Source organism: Pogoniulus pusillus, unplaced genomic scaffold (assembly GCF_015220805.1).
Source record: "Pogoniulus pusillus isolate bPogPus1 unplaced genomic scaffold, bPogPus1.pri scaffold_47_arrow_ctg1, whole genome shotgun sequence".
In the NCBI taxonomy this organism is placed as follows: Eukaryota; Metazoa; Chordata; class Aves; order Piciformes; family Lybiidae; genus Pogoniulus; species Pogoniulus pusillus.
In genome coordinates this window covers 3,297,334-3,317,775 of record NW_026974707.1, presented here as the reverse complement: position 1 = coordinate 3,317,775, position 20,442 = coordinate 3,297,334, and the positions used below count along the sequence as shown (strand labels likewise).

General features: G+C 52.5%; 1 protein-coding gene and 1 pseudogene across 1 annotated transcript; one reads left to right on the top strand and one right to left on the bottom strand.

Annotated features, from left to right (window-relative positions):
* Positions 1-3,691: 3,691 nt before the first annotated feature.
* LOC135174093 (olfactory receptor 14A16-like) lies at positions 3,692-4,625 on the bottom strand (annotated as a pseudogene).
* Positions 4,626-19,120: 14,495 nt separating this feature from the next.
* Positions 19,121-20,053, top strand: LOC135174166 (olfactory receptor 14A16-like). Its single transcript, XM_064141398.1, has one exon. The coding sequence runs from the start codon at positions 19,121-19,123 to the stop codon at positions 20,051-20,053; it is 933 nt and encodes a 310-aa protein (XP_063997468.1).
* Positions 20,054-20,442: the final 389 nt, after the last annotated feature.

The window sequence follows — 20,442 nt, the reverse complement described above, 5'->3', positions numbered from 1 at the left end:
CCCTGAGCCACCTCTGCCATTGTGTTTCTCTATTGTAGCTGCCTGCCTAAAGCATTGCTGCTCAGAGCATGCCTTGGAGAGAGGCAACCTGCTGAGAGACAGCCTGTGCTGAGCAGATGGCTCCGTGGGGCTTGGGTTGCTGAGGGAACATTCTCAGTCTTTGCTTTGCTTTGCTTCCCAACAGCAACAATTCCTCTGTGGCTGTGTGCAGCCATTTCTATATGGGGAGTAGGGGGGAGCTGTGCCATGGAGCTGTGAGCTCCAGCTGCAGAGAGCAGTGCAGGAGTCCGATGCAAGGAGCAGTGATGTTAGCCCCAGGGGGGCAGTGAGAGGCATGGGGAGGCTGGGAGGGTGAGAAACAAAGTTGTCCATTCAGTGTCAGCCCTCAAGGGACAGCTTCTCCTGCCAGGCCAGACCTCCTGAGCAGACAGCCTGGGCTGGTGTCATTGTTGTATTCTCACCTCTGCTCTAAACTGAAAAGCAATCAAATATTTTACCTGTGACAGAGCAAAATGAACTTTTGTTAGGTGCACTTTGACAGCTTGGAGAGAATTACAGAGACACAAACAGCTCCTGAGGGTACTTGGGGCTCGTTGCAGGAACCTCAGGTACTGAGAGGACACTGAAGACACTGCTCAAAAAGTCTAATCAAATCCCCAAGTACTTCAAAGCATTGATTGGCCTCACTGAGGGTTGTTACTGACAGAGCCTCCAAAGGGACTCATTAGAGGCCAGGAGTGCAGAGAGGCAAAGGCAAAGTGCAGGTGAGCAAACCTGGGATGGTTTATGGAGCTCTGACCATAGCCCCTGGGCAGGCAGATCCTGGCTCAGGGCTCTTCAGTGCAGTGGGTGTGGGGTTTGTGATGCTGAGTGAAGGACAAAGGGTGACAGCCCCCATCCTGCCTGGGGCTGTGCAAGCAGCAGAGACACAGCAACCAAACTGTTGGGAAAACCCATTTGCTGGAGTGCTATGGGAAGATGACTCTTTGGTCACCACTATGGTTAGATGGTCAAATCCACTTTATTTCTGTGATGCAGTGACAATCTGAGGGTCATCCTCTGGGTCTGGCTAAACTCTGCCCACCTGCAGCTGCACTCCACCCCCTGCAGCTGCATGTGGGGAGAAGCCACCCTGTGCCTGCTATCCAAACTCCCAAGATGGATTCAAGGACATTCCCAGCACGGGTTGCTCATGTTTATCAATTCTTGTGTGCTCTGCTAACAAGAATTTCTCCAACACCAAACCATAAGCCCCTCTCTGGGGTGAGCCCAGACCCTTTGGCAGAGAGGAGCTCACAGTCACTGTGCCGGCCAGGTGCCCTCTGCTGGCCTGGCAGAGATGCTGTCAGCTGGGAGCTCAAAAGCACATCTGCCATGAGCCAAGGGCTGCCCTATCAGCTCCTGCAGACACAGCTCACCTCACACTCCCTTTCCCAGATGTGTTCCTGCTGTTGGCCAATCCTCTCCTGAGGCAGAAGTGACCTCACAGCCCCTGCAATGTCTTTGGCTTCCTACTGAGCTATGAGTTCCTGAGACAGAGCTGACCACATGATTCCATGCCCAACCACCACCCTCCTTGTGGCCAGACCCTGAGCAGATCAAAGTTTCACCAAATCCACCTGGCAGAGTTCCTGCCAAGGCTCTGAGTGCAGAAACCTTCCCCAGAGGAGCTGCTGGATCTGTGCTGGTGCATTTGTGCAAGAGGTCCCTGCACAGCATCTTGTCCAATGGTGCTGCTCAAGGCAGGGTTAAGCAGATGAGGTCCCTCAAGGGCTCTGCCCAGCCTGGCCTCATCCTCAAAGGAGCTGCAAGGGCCCTGGGTCAGATGGGAGGAGCTGCTGATGAAGACACTTCACAGAGCTGGCCTAACAGCTTGCCCTGAGGGATGCCAATGGGAAGTGGCTGCCAGGAGCACTCTGCACTGGTGACATTTGGCCCTGCCCCACCAGCTGGCTTCCCACCACCTCCTCATCCATTCCTTCAGTCCTGCTCTCACCAGCCTGGCCCTAAAGAGACTGTGGGAGACCATGGCAAAGTCCTGACAAAGGTCCAGGCACAAAACATCTCCTTGCTGCTACCCAGACAGGTTCTTCAATCCCTCTCTTGTCCTGCAAATGGCTGCAGGAGGGTTTGACCTATCAGATTCCCAGAGACTGTGGTGAGGGTGACCAGCCTGGAATTTGCCTATCCTCCTTCTTGGCCTTCTTGAAGATGCCCTTTCCAAGGAGCCCAGGACCTCTCTGATGGCTCTGTGCACATTTCAGGGCTCAGGCCAGAAAGGGTCACATGAGCAGAGAGGAACATTTGCAATGAGCCTGTCCAGGATACCTGAGGTGAATCCCACTGGGGCAGTGGGGATTGTTCTGCAGTCACACAGAGAAATGTCAGGGCTCTGTCAGGTGCCCACATCTGAGCTGGCCTCATAGCCTCCTGGTGCCCTCTGGCGTGGTCAGAGGCAGAGTCCTTCCCCATCACTCCCACAGGCCCTGCAATGCAGCAGTTAGTGTCCTGCTGACCTGCTGCTGCCCCTGCCAGAGGCTGGGAGGCTCCTGAAGCCTCCAGTGCCTTGGTACCCCCAGGAGCAGCTGATGGTGTTTGTGCTCACTCAGGTTCCTCTCACCTCACAGACATGATGTCCATGCTGACCTCTCATCATGAAATGCAAACAGGGACTGCTGAGCTCCTGATGCTGTGTTCAAAGAACTTATGCAAGCCAAGGTGAGAGGCCAGGGCTGGAAATGCTGTCTGTGAGGGGCCAGTCCAGCATGCTGGACCTGTGGCAGCTTTCCCAGGGTTAGATCCAGCAAACACGGGTTTGGAGCTGCTGCTGCTCTGCTGCTCCCTCACATCTCTCACGGGAGGCCTCTCTCTGCAGAACACTTCTGCCTGCCCCACCCCTGCACACTCACATGCTTTAGCTCTTCCCTGCTGTTTTCATCTATGGGACACTTTCTTGGGCACTTGGGAAAATGAAATTCCAGAAAAGTCTAGGAAGAAGGATCTGAGGAATGAAGATGTTACTGGCAGGGCTTTTATTTTGTTTAAAGAAACAAGGAGCACAGCTCCTCTGTCAGAAACCCTCAAAGAGAAGAGCAAACAGAAAGGGGCTGAGAGCATCCAGGATATTGAGGTGCTGGAGTGGGTCCAGAGGAGAGTGATGAGACTGGTGAGGGGGCTGAAGGGGAAGTCTCATGATGAGAGGCTGAGGGAGCTGGGAGTGTTCAGCCTGGAGAAGAGGAGACTTAGAGGGGACCTTATCACACTCTACAACTAGGTTGTAGTCAGGTGGGGTTGGGCTCTTCTGCCAGGCAACTTGTGAGAGGACAGGGGCATAGCTTGAAGCTCCCTGAATTCAGAGGAGGTTTAGGTTGGATATTAGGAAGCACTTCCTGATGGAAAGGTGATTAGGCAGTGGAGAGGACTGCCCAGGGAGGTGGTGGAGTCACTATCCCTGGAGGTCTTTAAGAAAGGATTGGATGTGGCACTGGGTGGCATGGTTTACCTGATGTGGTGCTGTTAGGTTATAGGCTGGACATGAGGATCTCAGAGGTCTTTTCCAGTCTCAATGATTCTGTGATTCTGAGTGTTCTCACAAGTGAAAATATCCACCACCAGGAGCAAAAGGACTAGAAACCAGGTTAGGCCTGCACTGAGTGACACCAGAGCTGCTCTGCAGCAGAAGACAAAGAGTTTATTGTTTCTGAAAGCATCCAGGGAGCAGTTTGCTCAGGGCAGCCTTCAGCTCCTGGTTCCTCAGGCTATAGATGAGAGGGTTCACTGCTGGAGGCACCACTGAGTACAGAACTGACACAACCAGGTTCCAGGGATGGAGACGAGATGGAAGGGGGCTTCAAGTGGGCAAAGGAGACAGTGCTGGCAAACAGAGAGAGCACAGCCAGGTGAGGGAGGCAGGTGGCAAAGGCTTTGTGGCGTCCCTGCTGAGAGGGCATCCTCAGCACTGCCCTGAAGATCTGCACATAGGACACCACAATGAACACAAAGCAGCCAAAGACTAAACAGACACTGACCACAATGAGCCAAAGTTCCCTGAGGTAGGCTGTGGAGCAGGAGAGCTTGAGGATCTGAGGGATCTCACAGAAGAACTGGTGCACAGCATTGCCCTGGCAGAGGGGCAGGGAAAATGTATTGGCTGTGTGCAGCAGAGCATAGAGAAGGCCACAGGTCCAGGCAGCTGCTGCCATGTGGGCACAAGCTCTGCTGCCCAGGAGGGTGCCATAGTGCAGGGGTCTGCAGATGGCAACGTAGCGGTCGTAGGCCATGATGGTGAGGAGAAAATACTCTGCTGAAATGAGGAATACAAAGAAGAAGAGCTGGAGAACACATCCTGTGTAAGAGATGGTCCTGGAGTGCCGCAGGGAATTGGCCATGGACTTGGGCACAGTGGTGGAGATGGTGCCCAGGTCAAGTAGGGCGAGGTTGAGGAGGAAGAAGTACATGGGGGTGTGCAGGTGGTGGTGCCAGGCGATGGTGGTGATGATGAGGCTGTTGCCCAGGAGGGCAGCCAGGTAGGTGGCCAGGAAGAGGCAGAAGTGCAGCAACTGCAGCTGCTGTGTCCCTGCAAATGACAGGAGGAGGAACTCAGTGATGGAGCTGCTGTTGGACATGTGCTGCCTGGGCATGGATCAGCTGTTGCAAGAGGAGAAGACACTGCACAAGTCAAAGCATAATTCCTGGAGACAATTCCATGAGCATGTCCCAGAAATCCCCTCAGAATGACTCCTCTTTCTCTGGAGGAGCTTTGTGCCCTCTCAGTCTCACCCCTTTGCAGTTATCCCAGCAGAAGGCAGCTCTCATGTCCTCTGACTCTGATGGTGCAGATGGGAAGCTCTGCTCTGGAGCATCTCCTCCTCCTCCTGTGCAGCAGAGACTCTCCACGGCCAGGGCTGGAAGGTTTCACTTTCAGCTCTCAGTCAGCTTCCTAGTCCTGGCCACCTTGAAGCTCTCTCTGCCTTCCTCATCTCCCTGACACCCCCTGGCAGTGCCCTCAGCCCTGCTGTGCTGTGCAGAGGAGCTGCTCCTGGCCAGTGCTGTCTCTCTGCAGTGCTGCCTGCTTGCCAGCACCTCCCTCCAGCCCAGCAGCCTGCCCCAGCTCAGCAGCAGAGGACCAGCCCAAGATATTTTAAGGACCCCTCTGGTGGCTTTGGTGCTGAGTTCATGAACCTCAGAGACTGAGAAGCTGAAGAAACCTCTGCAGAATTCAAAGTTAGAGTCAAACTCCGAAGTTGCTTGGAGTGTTAATGGGTCCCAGGGAGGGACACTGCAGAAGTGTCCCCAGTGCCTGCTTAGAGCAGCAGGAGGCAGTGGATGCAAGAGAAGCATCCCTGGAGGCACTGAAGCCCCTGCAGGGGCTGGACAGAGCAGAGAGCTGGAGGCAGAGCTGACAGCTCAGGACAGCAGCTAAAGGTGGCTCTGAGGCTGAGCAAACCTGGAGGGGTTTCATGAGTGCAAAGGGCCAAGCCCTGACCCCCAGCCCCTGGCAAAGGAGGTCCTGCCCCTCACCTGTGCCTCTGGCCTCTGCTGGAGGCAGTGGGGAGTGAGGGTGAGCAGTGAGCAGGGCAGGACATTCTGGGACACTCTGTGGCCTCCCCAAGAAGGAGCAAGCAGGAAAGCAAGTGCAGAGCCTCAGCAGAAGCTTCTGCTGGCAGCATCTCTGCGTCAGACACAGCTTGTGCTGAGCAGATGCTGCAGAGTCTGTTCCTTGGCAGCAGCCTGGGGCAGGCTCTGCTCTGCTTTGCTTGCCCAGAGACAACTCCTGCTGGAGAGTGATGAAATGTTCCCTTGCAAAGCATTGTGAGCAGATGCTTCTCAGAACAAAAACCTCTCCAAGTAGCTGCAGAGCTCTTGGCAAGCAGCAGAGGCGAAGTTGTGGCTCAGCAGGGTTTGAATGAGCCCCATGGAGTGTTTGGGGCTGAGTCCATGCTCCTCAGGTGCTGCCAGCAGCCTGAACAAGCCTCTCCAGCAGTGCAAATTGGAAGCAAGCCCCAAAGTGCCTTGAAGCACTGATTGGCCCCACTGAGGGTCGTTACTGACAAAGCCTCCCAGGGGCTCCTTAGAGCAGCTCATTGAGGCTGTGAGTGCAGGAGGCAAAGGCAGAGTGCAGGGCAGAAACCCTTGGGCTTGGTTTATGGAGCAGAAAGGCTAAGCCCTGACCACAGCCCTTGGAACAGCAGAGCCTGAAAGCCTCCCAGAAAAGTTTCTTTTATTAAGCCTTGGTGGCAGAGGCAACTGCCAGAGCCAAGGAGACAGATTCCTTGGCCCTGTTGGATTTCCAGCCTAGCCAGAGCCCTTGGCCCTGCCTGCTGCAGCCTGTGCTACACTGTCCCATGCCTGCAGCTCTTTCCCTTCAAGCTATTGACTCCTATCTTGCTTCCTGTGATGGTTTGGGTGTTACCTGCCCCCCACACTTAGGAAAATCATCCAGACTATATTCAGGTGATCTGGAAATTGAGTGAAGCTTTATAGTTACAGCTTAGCACAATATACCAGCAGATATTTACAGTCTATGCAGAAATACACATGTTAAAAAGTAATACAGAAACACAGCAGCCCTCCCAGAAACCTGAGTCCCCATAAGGGGCTCCCAACCACCCTTCCACCTTCTCCCATCCTTCTACCTTACCCCAGTCTCTGCCTGACACTTAAGGTGAGTGTCGAAGGTCGGCCAGGGGCGTTAGGGAGCAGATGGATTAGTCACACAGATGGCAGGTTAGAGAAAAAACTTCATGCAGCCCCAGAGCCCAGACAGACTATGTTATCTATGTCTGTGTTCTTCTTCTTACATCTCTCAGCAAGCCTATGAGTGAAGTAGCCATCACCATTGTTTCTTTTCATAGCCTGTAATCTAATTCCTCTCACCACAATATCCCAGCTGGGCTCAAACTATCACAAACCACTACTGCCTGTTTCACTGAGAGTATTGCTGAGAACTGTTCTGCTGATCTAAACCAAATGGGCTTTATGGAGCCACTCTTTGTCAAAGGTCGTGTCTTAGCTCGGGCTTTGGCAGGAGCCAAAACTATCTGCATGGAGATAGACTTTGACTCACTGGGGGTCTGGCCTGAGGACTGTGAGTTCAAATCTGCCTTAGAGCCAGGGTCCTTGTCCGCTGCCTGGGGATTCAAACTGGCTGCACTAGTGTTATTAGTTGAGGGAACATCTTGGCTTTGAGTAGTCACCTGTGTTCCTGGGCATCCTGCCATGTTATCATTCGAGATAGGAACACTGGCAACTTTCCCAGAACCTAGGGGAGGAGGTGTAGTGGCTGTTCCTTGCTGTGCCCCTGAGTTCTCTTTGGTGTTGTGTTGGTTCGCTGAATTGTTTATCTTTGCCAGTATGGGACACAGACAGCTTCTTTTTAGTTCTTAAAGGCATCACACTCGAGTTTCTCTTACATAATGCCAGAATTCATATGAAAATCAAAATTACAAGAACCACGACAGAAATGCCACAGTCTGATGTGAATAAAATTCAGAACAAGGGTCTGGCACCTCAGTTTTAGGTAAGATAACTCTCATGAGGGCTGTAGATAAAGCAGAAGTACTGCTTCCATTTCCTGTAGTTACTGGTGAATACAGCTGTAATGTTACTGGTAAAAGACTTAGTGACATCAAAACCAATATAGCCAAGGATGAAATCCCCCCAGCTCCAAAATATGGATGTGAGTTTAGCTTTGACCTTCTTAAAAATTATATTAAACAAAAAATAATCAATCTGGGCTTTGATCCAGTTATAAACAAGAAAACAGAAAATAGGCCACATAGTAGCCCCCACTATGTAAAAAAGCTTCTTCCCAGAGTTAATTAACAATCACTCCAAATGAATTTGCCCCTCGTTGGAGTGCCAAATATAAGATGTAATGGTTTGGGTGTTCCCTGCCCCTCCACACTTTAGAAATCACCCTGACTAGAGTCAGCAGGGCTCTGGAAATATGAATGAAGCTATTTATTTACAGCTGGCACAATGTACAAGCAGATATTTACAGTACATACCGTTATAGACAGAAATATACAAGGGAAAAGGTAATACAGAAACACAACTCCCCTCCCAGAAACCTGAGTCCCCAGGAGGGGCTCTCAACCACCCCTTCACCTTCCCCCTACCCCTCTCAACCTTACTCCAGTCTCAAGGAAGAATGGAGGTTCAGTCAGAGGGTTAGGAAGCAAAGTGGATTAGCCCAAAATGGAGGGTGAGGTTAAAGAGATGCAGCTCAGCCAGCAGCCCAAGTGAGAGTGATTATCTAATGTTTTTACTTCTTATTCCCATACATCTCAGCAAGCCTTTGGGTAAAGTAGACATCACCATAGTTTGCTTTCCACAGCCTGCAACCTACTTCTTCTCACCAGAACATTCTAGCCTCCTTCAAACTAGCACACAGCCTCTAGCAAACTAGCCTCTTCCAAGTTAGCATAAAAGGCACTGCATCACCACAGTAAAGTGAGCACCACTTTAACCACATTGGTATGCATTGTGACTCTGGCCACCTTTCCACCGGCAGGGGTGCCCTGCCTCCAGCCAGGAGGAGGAAAGGGATAGTGGAGAGAACCGAATCTATTGGAATGTATTCATTAGGTGGCCTGGCAGTTCAAAAGTTGGGCAATACAGGGCTGTAGTTGACACAGGTGCTCAGTGTACTTTATTGCCATCCAATTGCAAAGGCACAGAGTCCATATCTATTTTTGGAATCACTGGTGGATCTCAAGACTTAACTAAGTTGCAGGCTGAGATCAGTTTAACTGGTAAAGAGTGGAAGACACATACTATTGTAACTGGTCCTGATGCGCCTTGCATTCTGGGAATTGACTTTTTGAGACAAGGTTGTTTCAAAGATCCTAAGGGTCACAAATGGGCTTTTGGAATAGCATCTGTAGAGATTGAGGATGGTAAATTGAAATTGTCCATTAGACCTGAACTTTCAGATGAATCTGCAGCTGTGGGACATCATGACATAGATGATCTGGAAGTGCCAATTGCAACTCAAACTGTTCACCACAGGCAGTACAGAACTAACTGTGACTCTTTGTTGCCCATTCATCAGTTGATTCGCCAACTGGAGAGTCAGGCTGTCATCGAGAAAGCTCATTCACCTTTCAACAGTCCCATCTGGCCTGTGCGCAAACCTACGGGCGACTGGAGACTGACAGTTGACTTTCGTGCCCTCAACGAGGTGACTCCACCCCTGAGCGCAACTGTGCCGGACATGCTGGAGCTCCAGTACGAGCTGGAATCGAAGGAGGCTAAATGGTATGGAACCATAGACATTGCTAATGCTTTCTTCTCTATTCCCATAGCAAAGGAGTGCAGGCCTCAGTTTGCATTCACCTGGAGAGGAATCCAGTACCAGTTCTGTGGGAGAATTCTCCCGCAGCAGGGCATGAGCTGTAAACATCAGAACTTGTGATGGGAGAAAGTCCTTGAGCTGGAAGGCACAAGTGAGCAACCCACGCACACCAGCAGAGGGCTGGACCTGCCGGCCCCTGGGGTGGACACAGCTCCAGAGGGCTGACCTGCCAGCCCCCTGGGGTGGAACCACAGGTTGTTTTGGCACAGGGTAACCTATCTGCACCCTGCACGTGGCTTTGGGCCAATCTGTACTGTCCACTTGTGCCAGCCCCAGCCTGGCTGGATGCACCTCCTCTGAGCACTATATAAGACACTGCACTACCCTAATAAAATTGTACTGATGCACAGCAAGCTGCTGAGTCGAGTCTTCAGTACCCCAATCTCACCTTTCGCCAGCCTCCGGACCCTGACACAGTTCAACCGTTTGCCTCAGGGGTGGAAACACAGCTCAACCATCTGTCACTCAGTCACCCACAATGCACTGGAGAAAGGTAAAGCTCCAGAGCACATCCAATTCATCGATGACATCATTGTGTGGGGCCAAACTGCTGAGGAAGTCTTCGAGAAAGGTAACAAAATCATTGGCATTCTGTTGCAAGCAGGTTTTGCCATTAAGAGAGACAAGGTCAAAGGACCTGCCAGAGAAATTCAGTGTCTGGGAGTGCAGTGGCAGGATGGTCGCCGTTACATTCCTCAGGATGTGATCAACAAAGTCTCTACCATGGCAGTTCCCACCAATAAGAAGGGCACTCTCTCTTTCTTAGGAGTGGTGGGATTTTGGAGACTACACATTCCTGGTTTCAGTCAGATTGTCAAACCTCTGCATGATGTGACTCGTAAGAGAAAAAATATCAAGTAGGGACCTGAACTCCAAGCAGCCTCTGATCAGATCAAGCGAGAAATAATCCATGCAGTGGGCTTGGTGTGGAAGAATTTCTCACCAGTTGAGGACATAAAGTCATAAACATGGGTAACTGGCGCTGAGAACGTCCTTGGTTCCCAGCGAGGCTAGGAAATCGAGATGTGAACAACTGAGCACCCCACACACAGCTGCAGTGGGCAGAGACTAGATAACCAAGGGGGCTGGAGTGGGTGGTCTGGGAGGCTGACCCTTAGAATGTTGTGATAAGTTAACCTATGTGCACATTACATGTAACCTTTCAATCATCACCTGTAACCAATCTTAAGCTGAGCACGCCTCTTGCTAGAGCGCATATAAGTTACTGTATCATGGAAATAAAGTGGATTTGACCATCTAACCATATTGGTGAACAAAGAGTCATCTTCCCATAGCACTCCACCAAACGTGTTTCCCAACAGCTTGGGACCTGTGCGATCTGGTCCAGACGTTAAGAACATTCTGTACACGGCTGCCAGTGACAATGTCCAACTTGGAGCCTTTGGCAGAGAGCTCCAAATGACACACGTGGTTGTCCACTTGGTTTCTGGGGTCGTGGCTACAGAGGTTCAGAGGCAAATTACACCCCAACAGAGAAAGAGATACTAGCATGTGCTAGTTTGAAGCAGGCTAGAATGTTTTGGTAAGAAAAAGCAGATAATTGGCTGTGAAAGGAAAACAATGGTGATGCCTGCTTCCCTCAGAGTCTTGCTGAACAAGAAGAAAGTAAACATTAGATAACACTTTCGCCATTTTGTCCTCACTCTGTTTCTGACTTCGGACTGAGCTACATCACCCTAACCTCACCTTCCACTAACTTTGCTTCTTAACCTCTTGGCTGAACCTCTATTCTTTCTTAGGATTTGGGGTAAGGTTGAGAGGGACAGGGGGAAGGTGCAGAGGTGGTTGAGAGCCCCTCCTGGAGACTCGGGTTTCTGGGAGGGGAGTTGTGTTTCTGTATTACTTTTAACTTGCATATTTCTGTATATAACTGTATATACTGTAAATATCTGCTTGTATATTGTGCTAGCTGTAAATAAATCACTTCATTTATATTCCCAGAGTCCAGTTGAGTTAGCTGGGGTACCTTCTAAAGTGTGTGGGGGTGGGTAACAGCCAAACCACCACATAGCAGCCTATGAAGGAGTGAAAGCAGCTTCTGAAGTGATTGGAACTGAGTCACAATTGCTTTTAGCTCCTAGACTGCCAGTTCTTAACTGGATGTTCAAAGGCAAAGGTTCATCACCACATCATGCCACAGATGCAACCTGGTCTAAATGGATGGCTTTGATAACCCAACGAGCACAAATGGGGAATCTTGACCGACCTGGTCTGGTGGAGGTGATCACCAACTGGCCGGAAGGCACAGACTGTTCCAAACCTCCAGAGGAGAAAATAACTCGTGCTGAGGAAGCTCCTCCCTATGGTGATCTCTCTGATCAGGAAAAGAACTATGCTTTGTTCACAGATGGTTCCTGTCGTCTTGTTGGGAACAAGCGAATATGGAAGTCAGCGGTTTGGAGTCCAACCAGGAGAGTTACCAAAGTGAGAGATGGAGAAGGAGAATCCAGTCAGTTTGCTGAGGTAAAAGCTGTTCAACTTGCTCTTGATGTGGCTGAACGTGAGAATTGGCCTATCCTTTACCTCTACTCATGGATGGTAGCCAATGCTCTATGGGGTTGGCTGAAGGACTGGAAGAAGCATGGTTGGCAGAGGAAAGGAAAGCCTATTTGGTGTGCTGATCTATGGCAGGACATTGATGCACGGCTGGAGAGAACTCCAGTGAAGGTGCGGCACGTAGATGCACACATGCCTAAGAGCAGAGCCACTGAGGAACATCAACACAACCAGCAGGCAGACCAAGCTGCTAAGATTGCTCAAGTTGATGCCAACTCTGATCTTGACCTTGATTGGAAACACCGAGGTGAGCTGTTCTTAGCTCGGTGGGCCCATGACTCATCTGGACATCAAGGCAGAGATGGAACATACCAATGGGCTCGTGATAGGTCAATTGAATTGTCTATGAATGCTATCACCCAAGTCATCTATGACTGTGACATTTGTGCTGCTATTAAGCAGGCTAAGCGAATCAAGCCCTTATGGTATGGTGAGAGATGGTCAAAGTACAAGTATGGTGAAGCCTGGCAGATTGACTACATCACTTTACCTCCATCTCGATCTGGCAAGCAGTATGTGCTGACGATGGTAGAGGCCAGCACTGGATGGTTGGAAACCTATCCAGTTCCACATGCTACTGCACGTAACACCATTCTTGGCTTGGAGAGACAGATCATGTGGAGAAATGGAACTCCAGAGAGAATCGAGTCAGACAATGGCACTCATTTCAAGAACAATCTTGTGAGAAACTGGGCCAAAGAGTGTTGGGGTACAGAGCCTGGTGAGAGGTGAGATCAGGGTACTGACAACTCAAGACAGCAGCTGCTGTGCATCTGTGCTTCAGTACGATTTATTAAGGCAATACAATGGCTTATATAGCCCCCAGAGGGGGTGTGCACAACCAGCCTGGGACTGGCAGAAGTGGACAGTACAGATTGGCCCCAAGTTATGTGTAAGGCAGAGGTAGGTTACCTGTGGTAAACAACCTGAGGCTCCCACCCAGGGGGGCTGGCCGGGGTCAGCACCCTGGGGCAGTGCCTGCCTCAGAGGGTGGGCAAATCCCACCCCCTGACAGCTGTGCATGGGTTGCTCACTGTTCTCAGCCTAGGCCTCTGGGAATCAGTAAGACTCCAAGGACACTTCCCATCACAGGGCCTGATGTTTACATTCCATACCTCTTTGCAGGAGAAAGCTTCCCACACTGAAAGACATTCTGGGTTTGCACAAACCTGTACACCTATGCAGCGACTATAAACAGCCTGATGCTGGCAATGCACTAACTCATATTGAGTCGTCTCTTGACTTGCCCATTCCTGCCTCCGCAGGCATGCACTGTGTTTGTGCAGCCACCACGCAGTGCAAAACCAGAACAGGGAGCGACTGTGTGTTCTAGAATGGCTGTTTGCACCTATGCAGCCATGGGAAACAGTAGAAACACAGGTTGAGATGATGGCTCAACTGATTAAAAAGGGCAGGAGGTGAGTATTGGACACTGCCAGAACTGAACCTGGTACCATAAGACTTCCAACCAAACAAGAGGACCGAGAATGGTTCTTGCAGCAGTCAGAGGAGCTGCAGAGCAGCCTTCTGAACTCCTCAGGGCACATTTCTCTGCAGGCATTAAAGTCTGACACACTTCAATGGATGGGTCAGCAGAGCTGGATAGCTAAGCCAAAACAGTCCTTTGCTGCTCTGCAGAACGTGGTCACTGCCTTTACAGATGCAGGAAGGAATTCACACAAGGCCACAGTAGTATGGCAGTTAAAGACAAAATGGCAGGAACAGTGCAGAAGTCTGATGCAAGGAGCAGTGAGAGGCATGGGGAGGTTGGGAGGGTGGGCAGTGAAGTTGCCCATTCAATGCCAGCCCTCAAGGGGCCGCTTCTCCTGCCAGGACAGACCTCCTGAGCAGACAGCCTGCAGCATTCTCACTTGCTGGGTGCTGCTCTCACTCTCCTCTCACCTGAGAGATAATCAAATACTTCCCTTTGCCATGAGCACTGAGCTGTGTTTGCTGTGTTCTGACAGCTTCTAGATAACTGCAGAGAGAAAAACAGCTCCTGAGGGCACTTGGGGCTCATTGCATGAACTTGAGGAGCTGCCAGGAGACTGAAGAGACCTCTCAAGAAGTCTAAGGCAGAAGAAAAACTCAAAGAACCTTGAAGTTTTGATGGGCCCCACTGAGGGCTGTTCCTGAGAAAGCCTCCCCAGGGACTTGTTAGAGCAGCTCCTTGGAGGCCATGAGTGCAGGGAGGCAAAGGCAAAGAGCAGGCCAGAAAAGCCTGGGCTTGGTTTGTGAAGCAGAAAGGCCAAGCCCTGACCCTCAGGCCTTGCAAAGGCAGATGCTGAGAGCCTCAAGATAAAGTTTCATCTCCCCAGCCATGGGAGCAGAAGCAACTGCCAGAGCCAAGGGGACAAAGACTTCAATCCTCTTGGGCCTTTCAGCCTGGCCAGAGCCCTTGGCCATGCCCACTGCAGCCTGTCCTGTGCTGTTCCATGCCTGCACCTCTTGCCCTTCAGGCTCCCATCTTGCTTCCCCAGCCAGCTCTCACCCTGACAGTTCCACTCCTGCCCTCAGGGCTCTCCACCCTTGCTGGAGTTGCCTTGGCACACAGCCAGACATGGGCTGCCCACACTCCTGGCTCCCCTCTTGCACCACAGCTTTACCCTTTGAGTGACATTTCTGTCCTCAGCCCCAGCCTGAACCTTCCAAGCTGCACTTCCTAAAGGCTTCCTTCTCTGCCCACACCCAAGAAAGCTCCACAGCTCACAGCAGCCTTGAGGCAGCAGCACAGCACTCCCTGAGCCTTCAGCTTCTTATGGAGAGCCTCCAAAGTCCACCCTGGCAGATCTTCTTCCTCCAGACCTCCTCTTTCAAGGCCATGTGGCTGCTCCTGCACCTCATGGCCCTTGCCCTGTGCCAGAGGCCAAGCAGAGTCAGTCAGGGGTGGAAATGGGTTACAGGTGAGAGTTCAGAGCACAGGAAGGAGGTTTGAGGCTGAGGTGCCCATGGGAAGGCTGAAGGCTCCGAGATGCCTTTGAGTGCTGGGGCCCAAGCAAGGGCTGAGGAGAGCCTTTGGTGGCCTCTTGATGGTGTTGGGCATGGTTCAGGTGAGGGCCAGCTGTGAGGAGCAGGGATTGGGTTGGGGCTGGGCTGAGTCCTGCAGGTAAGGCCAAGTGGTCAATGCAAAGGGTAAAGGCTGGGGCCAGGATGAGCAATGGAGGTAGAATTAAGGGCAGGGATGGTTTAGGGAGGAGCTGAGGTTGAAGGGATGAGGTGAGGAATGGGCTCAGCTCCTTTTGGGTAGAGCAGGGGCCTGAGGTCAGGGGAGGAGCAGTGGTTAGGCATACAGGGCTTGGGGACACTGGCTAGAGAGAGTGTGAGAGGCTCAAGGTGCATTGGGAGCGGATCAGGGGATCCAGTTTGTAATGGGACTGGGCCAAGTGAGTATGGGGAAGGTGTCTGAGGATCCAGTTTGTGCTGGGACAGAGGCCAGGCTGTGCTGAGAGGGGCACAGGGAGTGGGCTACAATAGCAATTAGCAGTGGTAGAGAGCCAGGTCTGAACTGAGAAAGGGAAAACCAAAGCAGTCTGTACTGGTGTGTGGCCTGGTCTAGCTTGGAGGTGATCAGGAGGTCTGATTTGTACTAGGAACCGTCCCAGAGTGCCCAGGGATGGTGCCAAGGGTCCAGGGAGTCCTGGGAGGAGCACAGTGTGTACTGGGAGGGGTTCAGAGTATGCATGTCCCAATTGGAAGGGATCCAGTGAGTCCCAGGAGCATCAAGGGGATCCAGTTTGTGCTGCATTGTAGCCCAGGCTGTATTGGCCTCATTGCCTCCTTGTCCATCCTCAGGAGCCTGGCAGGGTCTGTGCCATAGTCCTTGTGGTGGAGAGTCCCAGGGGTCACAAAATGGCCTTGAGCATGTCCTGTCCTGTCCAGATATGTTTGCCTGCCTGTCTGCATTGCAGCCAGAGGCAGGAAAACAGCACAAAAGGAACCCAGACAGCCCAGTCTGGTTTAGTCTGGTGGCATGAGAGGGGTTCCATAAGGCCCACGCCCCTGTCGCGTGCAAGGCGTCTGCGCCCCCCATGTTTGGAGGAGAGCAGCCTGTGGGGTCTGCCTTTTGTGGGTGTGTTTGGGTGACTGCCAGAGGTGATTGGGTGATTGTGTGGCCAATGAGACCATTAGCCTCGGGCACTGTGCTATAAAAGGGGGTGAACAGGTGAATAAGGAGCTTGCCTGCTCCTTCCTTCCTCACTCACCTGCCACTCGCCTGCCTCTTGCTTCAGCCTCCTCAGCCTCCTCAGCCAGAAGCCGATTCCACATCACAGCCCAGGTGGAATTCACCACTGCACTTCTGTTGAACACTTTCCTGCCTATGCTTTGGGCCACAGAGGACCTGTGAGTGTCCTGAATCCTTCATTGAAGCTGCTAAAGGAGTTTGGTTAACCTCACCAGCGGTGAATGAAGCTGCCAGACTCTGGCAAAGACATTTCTAAACCTTTCCAGATCCCATTGGGCAGAGACATTCTGTGAAACAGTTCTGCTAACAGCACCCAAGAACTTGTGTGCAGAGTTGTAAATAAGTTTGGGGAATTCTCTTTGTATATATTAATAAAATATTTACTAACTTTTGCATCAGCCTCACTGCATTTCAGCCCAAACTCAGATCTCAACTGGCCCCTGCATAACAGTCCTGCCCTTGGCATTGCTCCTGTCCACATCCTACTGCCTCAGCAAGTGCCCTGAGGACTGAGTGTGCTAGTTAGAAGCAAGCTGGAATGTTTTGGTTAAAGAACTAGATAACAGGCAGTGGAATGAAAACAACTGTGTCTCCTTCTCTCACAGTCACGCTGAGAACTCTGGGAAGAAGAAGTAAACTTTCTCCATTTTGTCTTTCATTCTGCCTTTGCCTTCAGACCTGGTCACATCTCATTAACCTTGCTCCCACTAACCATGCTCCCTAACCTCTTGGCTGCACCTCTCCTCTTCCTGAGAACTGGGGTAAGGTTGAGAGGGCAAGGGGAGGTGTTGGGGTGGTTTGAGAGCCCCTCCTGGGGACTCAGGTTTCTGGGAGGGGAGTTGTGCTTTTGTATTGTTTATCCTTTGTATATTTCTGTATATAATTGTATATAACTGTATAGATTGTAAATAGCTGCTTGTAAATTCTGCTAGCTGTAAATAAATTGCTTCATCTATATTCCCAGGGTCCATCTGAGTTAGCTGGGGCAAATACAGAAGTGGGGGGGGGGGGGTAAGAGCCCAAACCATCACAGGGAGGGACAGGATCTCCCTTGCCAGGATGTGCAGGTCAAGGCTTGGTCCTCTGGATTACTGAAAGCCCTCCAGGTGTGCTCAGCATCAGAGCCACCTTCCCCTGCTTGTGCTGACCTCTCAGCACTGCCTCCAGTTCTCTGCCCTAACCAGAGCCTGAGGACACCTTCCCAGTAGTGTCCTCACTGGGACCCATTAACAACTGCAAGAAACTTCAGAGTCTGAAGTTGACTTGAACTTCTGCAGAGGTTTCATCATCTTCCTCTCAGCCTCTGAGGCTTACCTGGCACCAAAGCCACCAGAGAGGTCATTAACATGCCCAGGGCTGCTCCTCTGCTGCTGATCTGGGCTGGGCTCCTGAGCTGCAGGGAGCTGCTGAAAGGAGGCAGCACTGAAAAGAGACAGCTCTGTCCAGGAGCAGCTCCTCTGCACAGCACAGCAGGGCTGAGGGCAGTGCCAGAGCATCTCAGGCAGATGAGGGAGGCAGAGAGAGCTTCAGGGTGGCCAGGACCAGGAGGATGCTGAGAGCTAACTGGAGGAGAAGTCTGTGACAGGGTGAGTCTGTGGGTGCAGGGCAGTGCAGCTACAGGTCCTGGAGGCATCTCCTGCAGCTGGCACAGCCACAGCTGATGAGGTCTGTAAGGAGGACTCCCTGCCCAGAGGCTCTCCTCAGGCCATTGTGAAGAGCTGTGCAGCCCTGGGCTGCAGGCAGGGGTGGGCAGGGCTGTCCTGCAGAGCAGGGTCCCTGCAGCCCAGGAGCTGTGTACTGGGGCTGGGACTCTGCTGCCTGCCAGCCTCAGCTCTCAGCCTGCCTGCAGAGCTCCCCATGGCACTGTGGGCAGAAGCTGAGGGGGGAAGAAGCCATCCCTGGCAGGGCAGGGCAGGGCAGAGACCTTCTGCTGAGCAGAGGCCGCTGCATGGGTCAGGTTTGCTCCCAGCTGCAGCTCCCCCCTGGGCAGAAGCTGAGGGCCCTTTCCAGAAGGTCAGGGCAGCCTTTCCTGGAAGGGATGGAGTCTTGGCCCTGGAGTTTGCTCTCCTTGGTGGGCAGGGTGAGACTGGAATTTAGTTCTCCACTCTGCAGAAGACACTGAAGCCTCAGGTCCCCTTGGTGCTTCCCTGAGCTGCTCCTGAGTCTCTGCACAGCTCCAGATCAGCCTGGGCAGTGCCCAGCTGCTGGGAGGGCTCTGCAGGGTAGAGCTGAGCACACAGCAGGTGGGATGGGATCTGTCAGCAGGGAGCAGGGAGAGACCTGGGCACAGAGAAGCAGCTGGTGGCAGGGACAGCTGCAGGCAGCAGAGCCATGGGCAGGCAGATGGAGAGGGATCTGCTGCCAAGAAGCCTGGCAAGGGGCATCAGGCAGCTCTGGGCCACTCTCTGCCCTGCAGGCACTTCCCAGTGCAACCTTTTGGTCTCCTCTCCGACCCAGCAGAGGCAGTGCCCTCAAAGCTGTGGGCTCCAGCTCATGAGTCATGGCCTTGGCATCTGCACATGCAGCTGGAGGCTCCTGCAGTGTGCACACAGAAGGGTGACCAAAGCTCTTCAGTTGCACCGTGGGATGTGCAGGGAGCAGAGCAGGGCAAGGAGAAGGCTTCACACCAAGCCCCTCTGCCTTTGTGCCTTCACTTCATTGTTTGCAGAGCTCTGCAGTGCTGCTCCCTGAGTCTCCATCGAGCCACAGGACTCCTGCTGTGTGGGACTGGGGCTGGGCTGTGGTCACTTTGTGCTCTGGCACTGACTCTGGAGGTCCTGCCCCAGAGGTGTCTTCCTGGCAGCTGAGTGTCCAAGCTGCATTGGAAGCTGTGCTGAAGCCTGCAGTGGTTGGTGGGGATGGGGCATGAGCTGAGCCCTTCCTCACTTAGCTGAGGCAGAGGCAGTCCTGTGGGCACTGCACCTTTGTTTCCAGAGGGAAGTGTCCCCTAACTTGTCACTGCTTTTCCTCCTTGGACAGGTCTCCATGGCCAGAGGCAGGCAATGTCCAACAGCAGTTCCATCAGCCACTTCCTCCTGCTGCCATTCGCAGGCACACAGCAGCTGCAGCTGCTGCACTTCTGCCTCTTCCTGGCCACCTACCTGGCTGCCCTCCTGGGCAACAGCCTCATCATCACCACCATCGCCTGGCACCACCACCTGCACACCCCCATGTACTTCTTCCTCCTCAACCTCACCCTCCTTGACCTGGGCACCATCTCCACCACTGTGCCCAAGTCCATGGCCAATTCCCTGAGGCACTCCAGGACCATCTCCTATGCAGGCTGTGCTGCTCAGGTCTTTTTCTTTCTCTTCTTCATTTCAGCAGAGTTTTCTCTCCTCACCATCATGGCCTACGACCGCTACGTTGCCATCTGCAGACCCCTGCACTATGGCACCCTCCTGGGCAGCAGAGCTTGTGCCCACATGGCAGCAGCTGCCTGGACCTGTGGCCTTCTCTATGCTCTGCTGCACACAGCCAATACATTTTCCCTGCCCCTCTGCCAGGGCAATGCTGTGCACCAGTTCTTCTGTGAGATCCCCCAGATCCTCAAGCTCTCCTGCTCCACAGCCTACCTCAGGGAACTTTGGCTCATTGTGGTCAGTGTCTGCTTTTTCTTTGTCTGTTTTGTGTTCATTGTGGTGTCCTATGTGCAGATCTTCAGGGCAGTGCTGAGGATGCCCTCTGAGCAGGGACGCCACAAAGCCTTTGCCACCTGCCTCCCTCACCTGGCTGTGCTCTCCCTGTTTCTCAGCACTGGCTTCTTTGCCTACCTGAAGCCCCCCTCCATGACCTCCCCATCCTGGAACCTGGTTGTGTCAGTTCTGTACTCAGTGGTGCCTCCAGCAGTGAACCCTCTCATCTACAGCCTGAGGAACCAGCAGCTGAAGGCTGCCCTGAGCAAACTGCTCCCTGGATGCTTTCAGAAGCAATAAACTCTTTGTCTCCTGCTGCAGAGCAGCTCTGGTGGCACTCAGTGCAGGCCCAGTCTGGCTTCTCCAGCTTTTGCTCTTTGTGCTGGACATTCACTCTTTGTGGTGTTGCCATTAATCTCAGCCCACATTCATTAAATAGGAGTGCACAGGCACACAAAGTGCTCAGCCACTCAGACCCCCCAGCTCAGCCGCTCAGACCCCCTCGCTCGGACTCCATTGCATAGCTCCGATGCTCAGAGGCTCAGACCCACTCGCAGCTCACCTGCCTGTGTACCTTTCTTGCAGGGCTTACTTAGGCCTGCCTATATATATATGAGGAGCCTATAGTCTCCAGCCAGCTGTGCACATCTGCACACCACTGTGTTATCAGGACCAGATCCTGCATTGCC

Bases quoted from the DNA above. Each gene is read 5' to 3' on its own strand.
- LOC135174166 (XM_064141398.1), top strand. From the start codon at position 19,121: ATGTCCAACAGCAGTTCCATCAGCCACTTCCTCCTGCTGCCATTCGCA.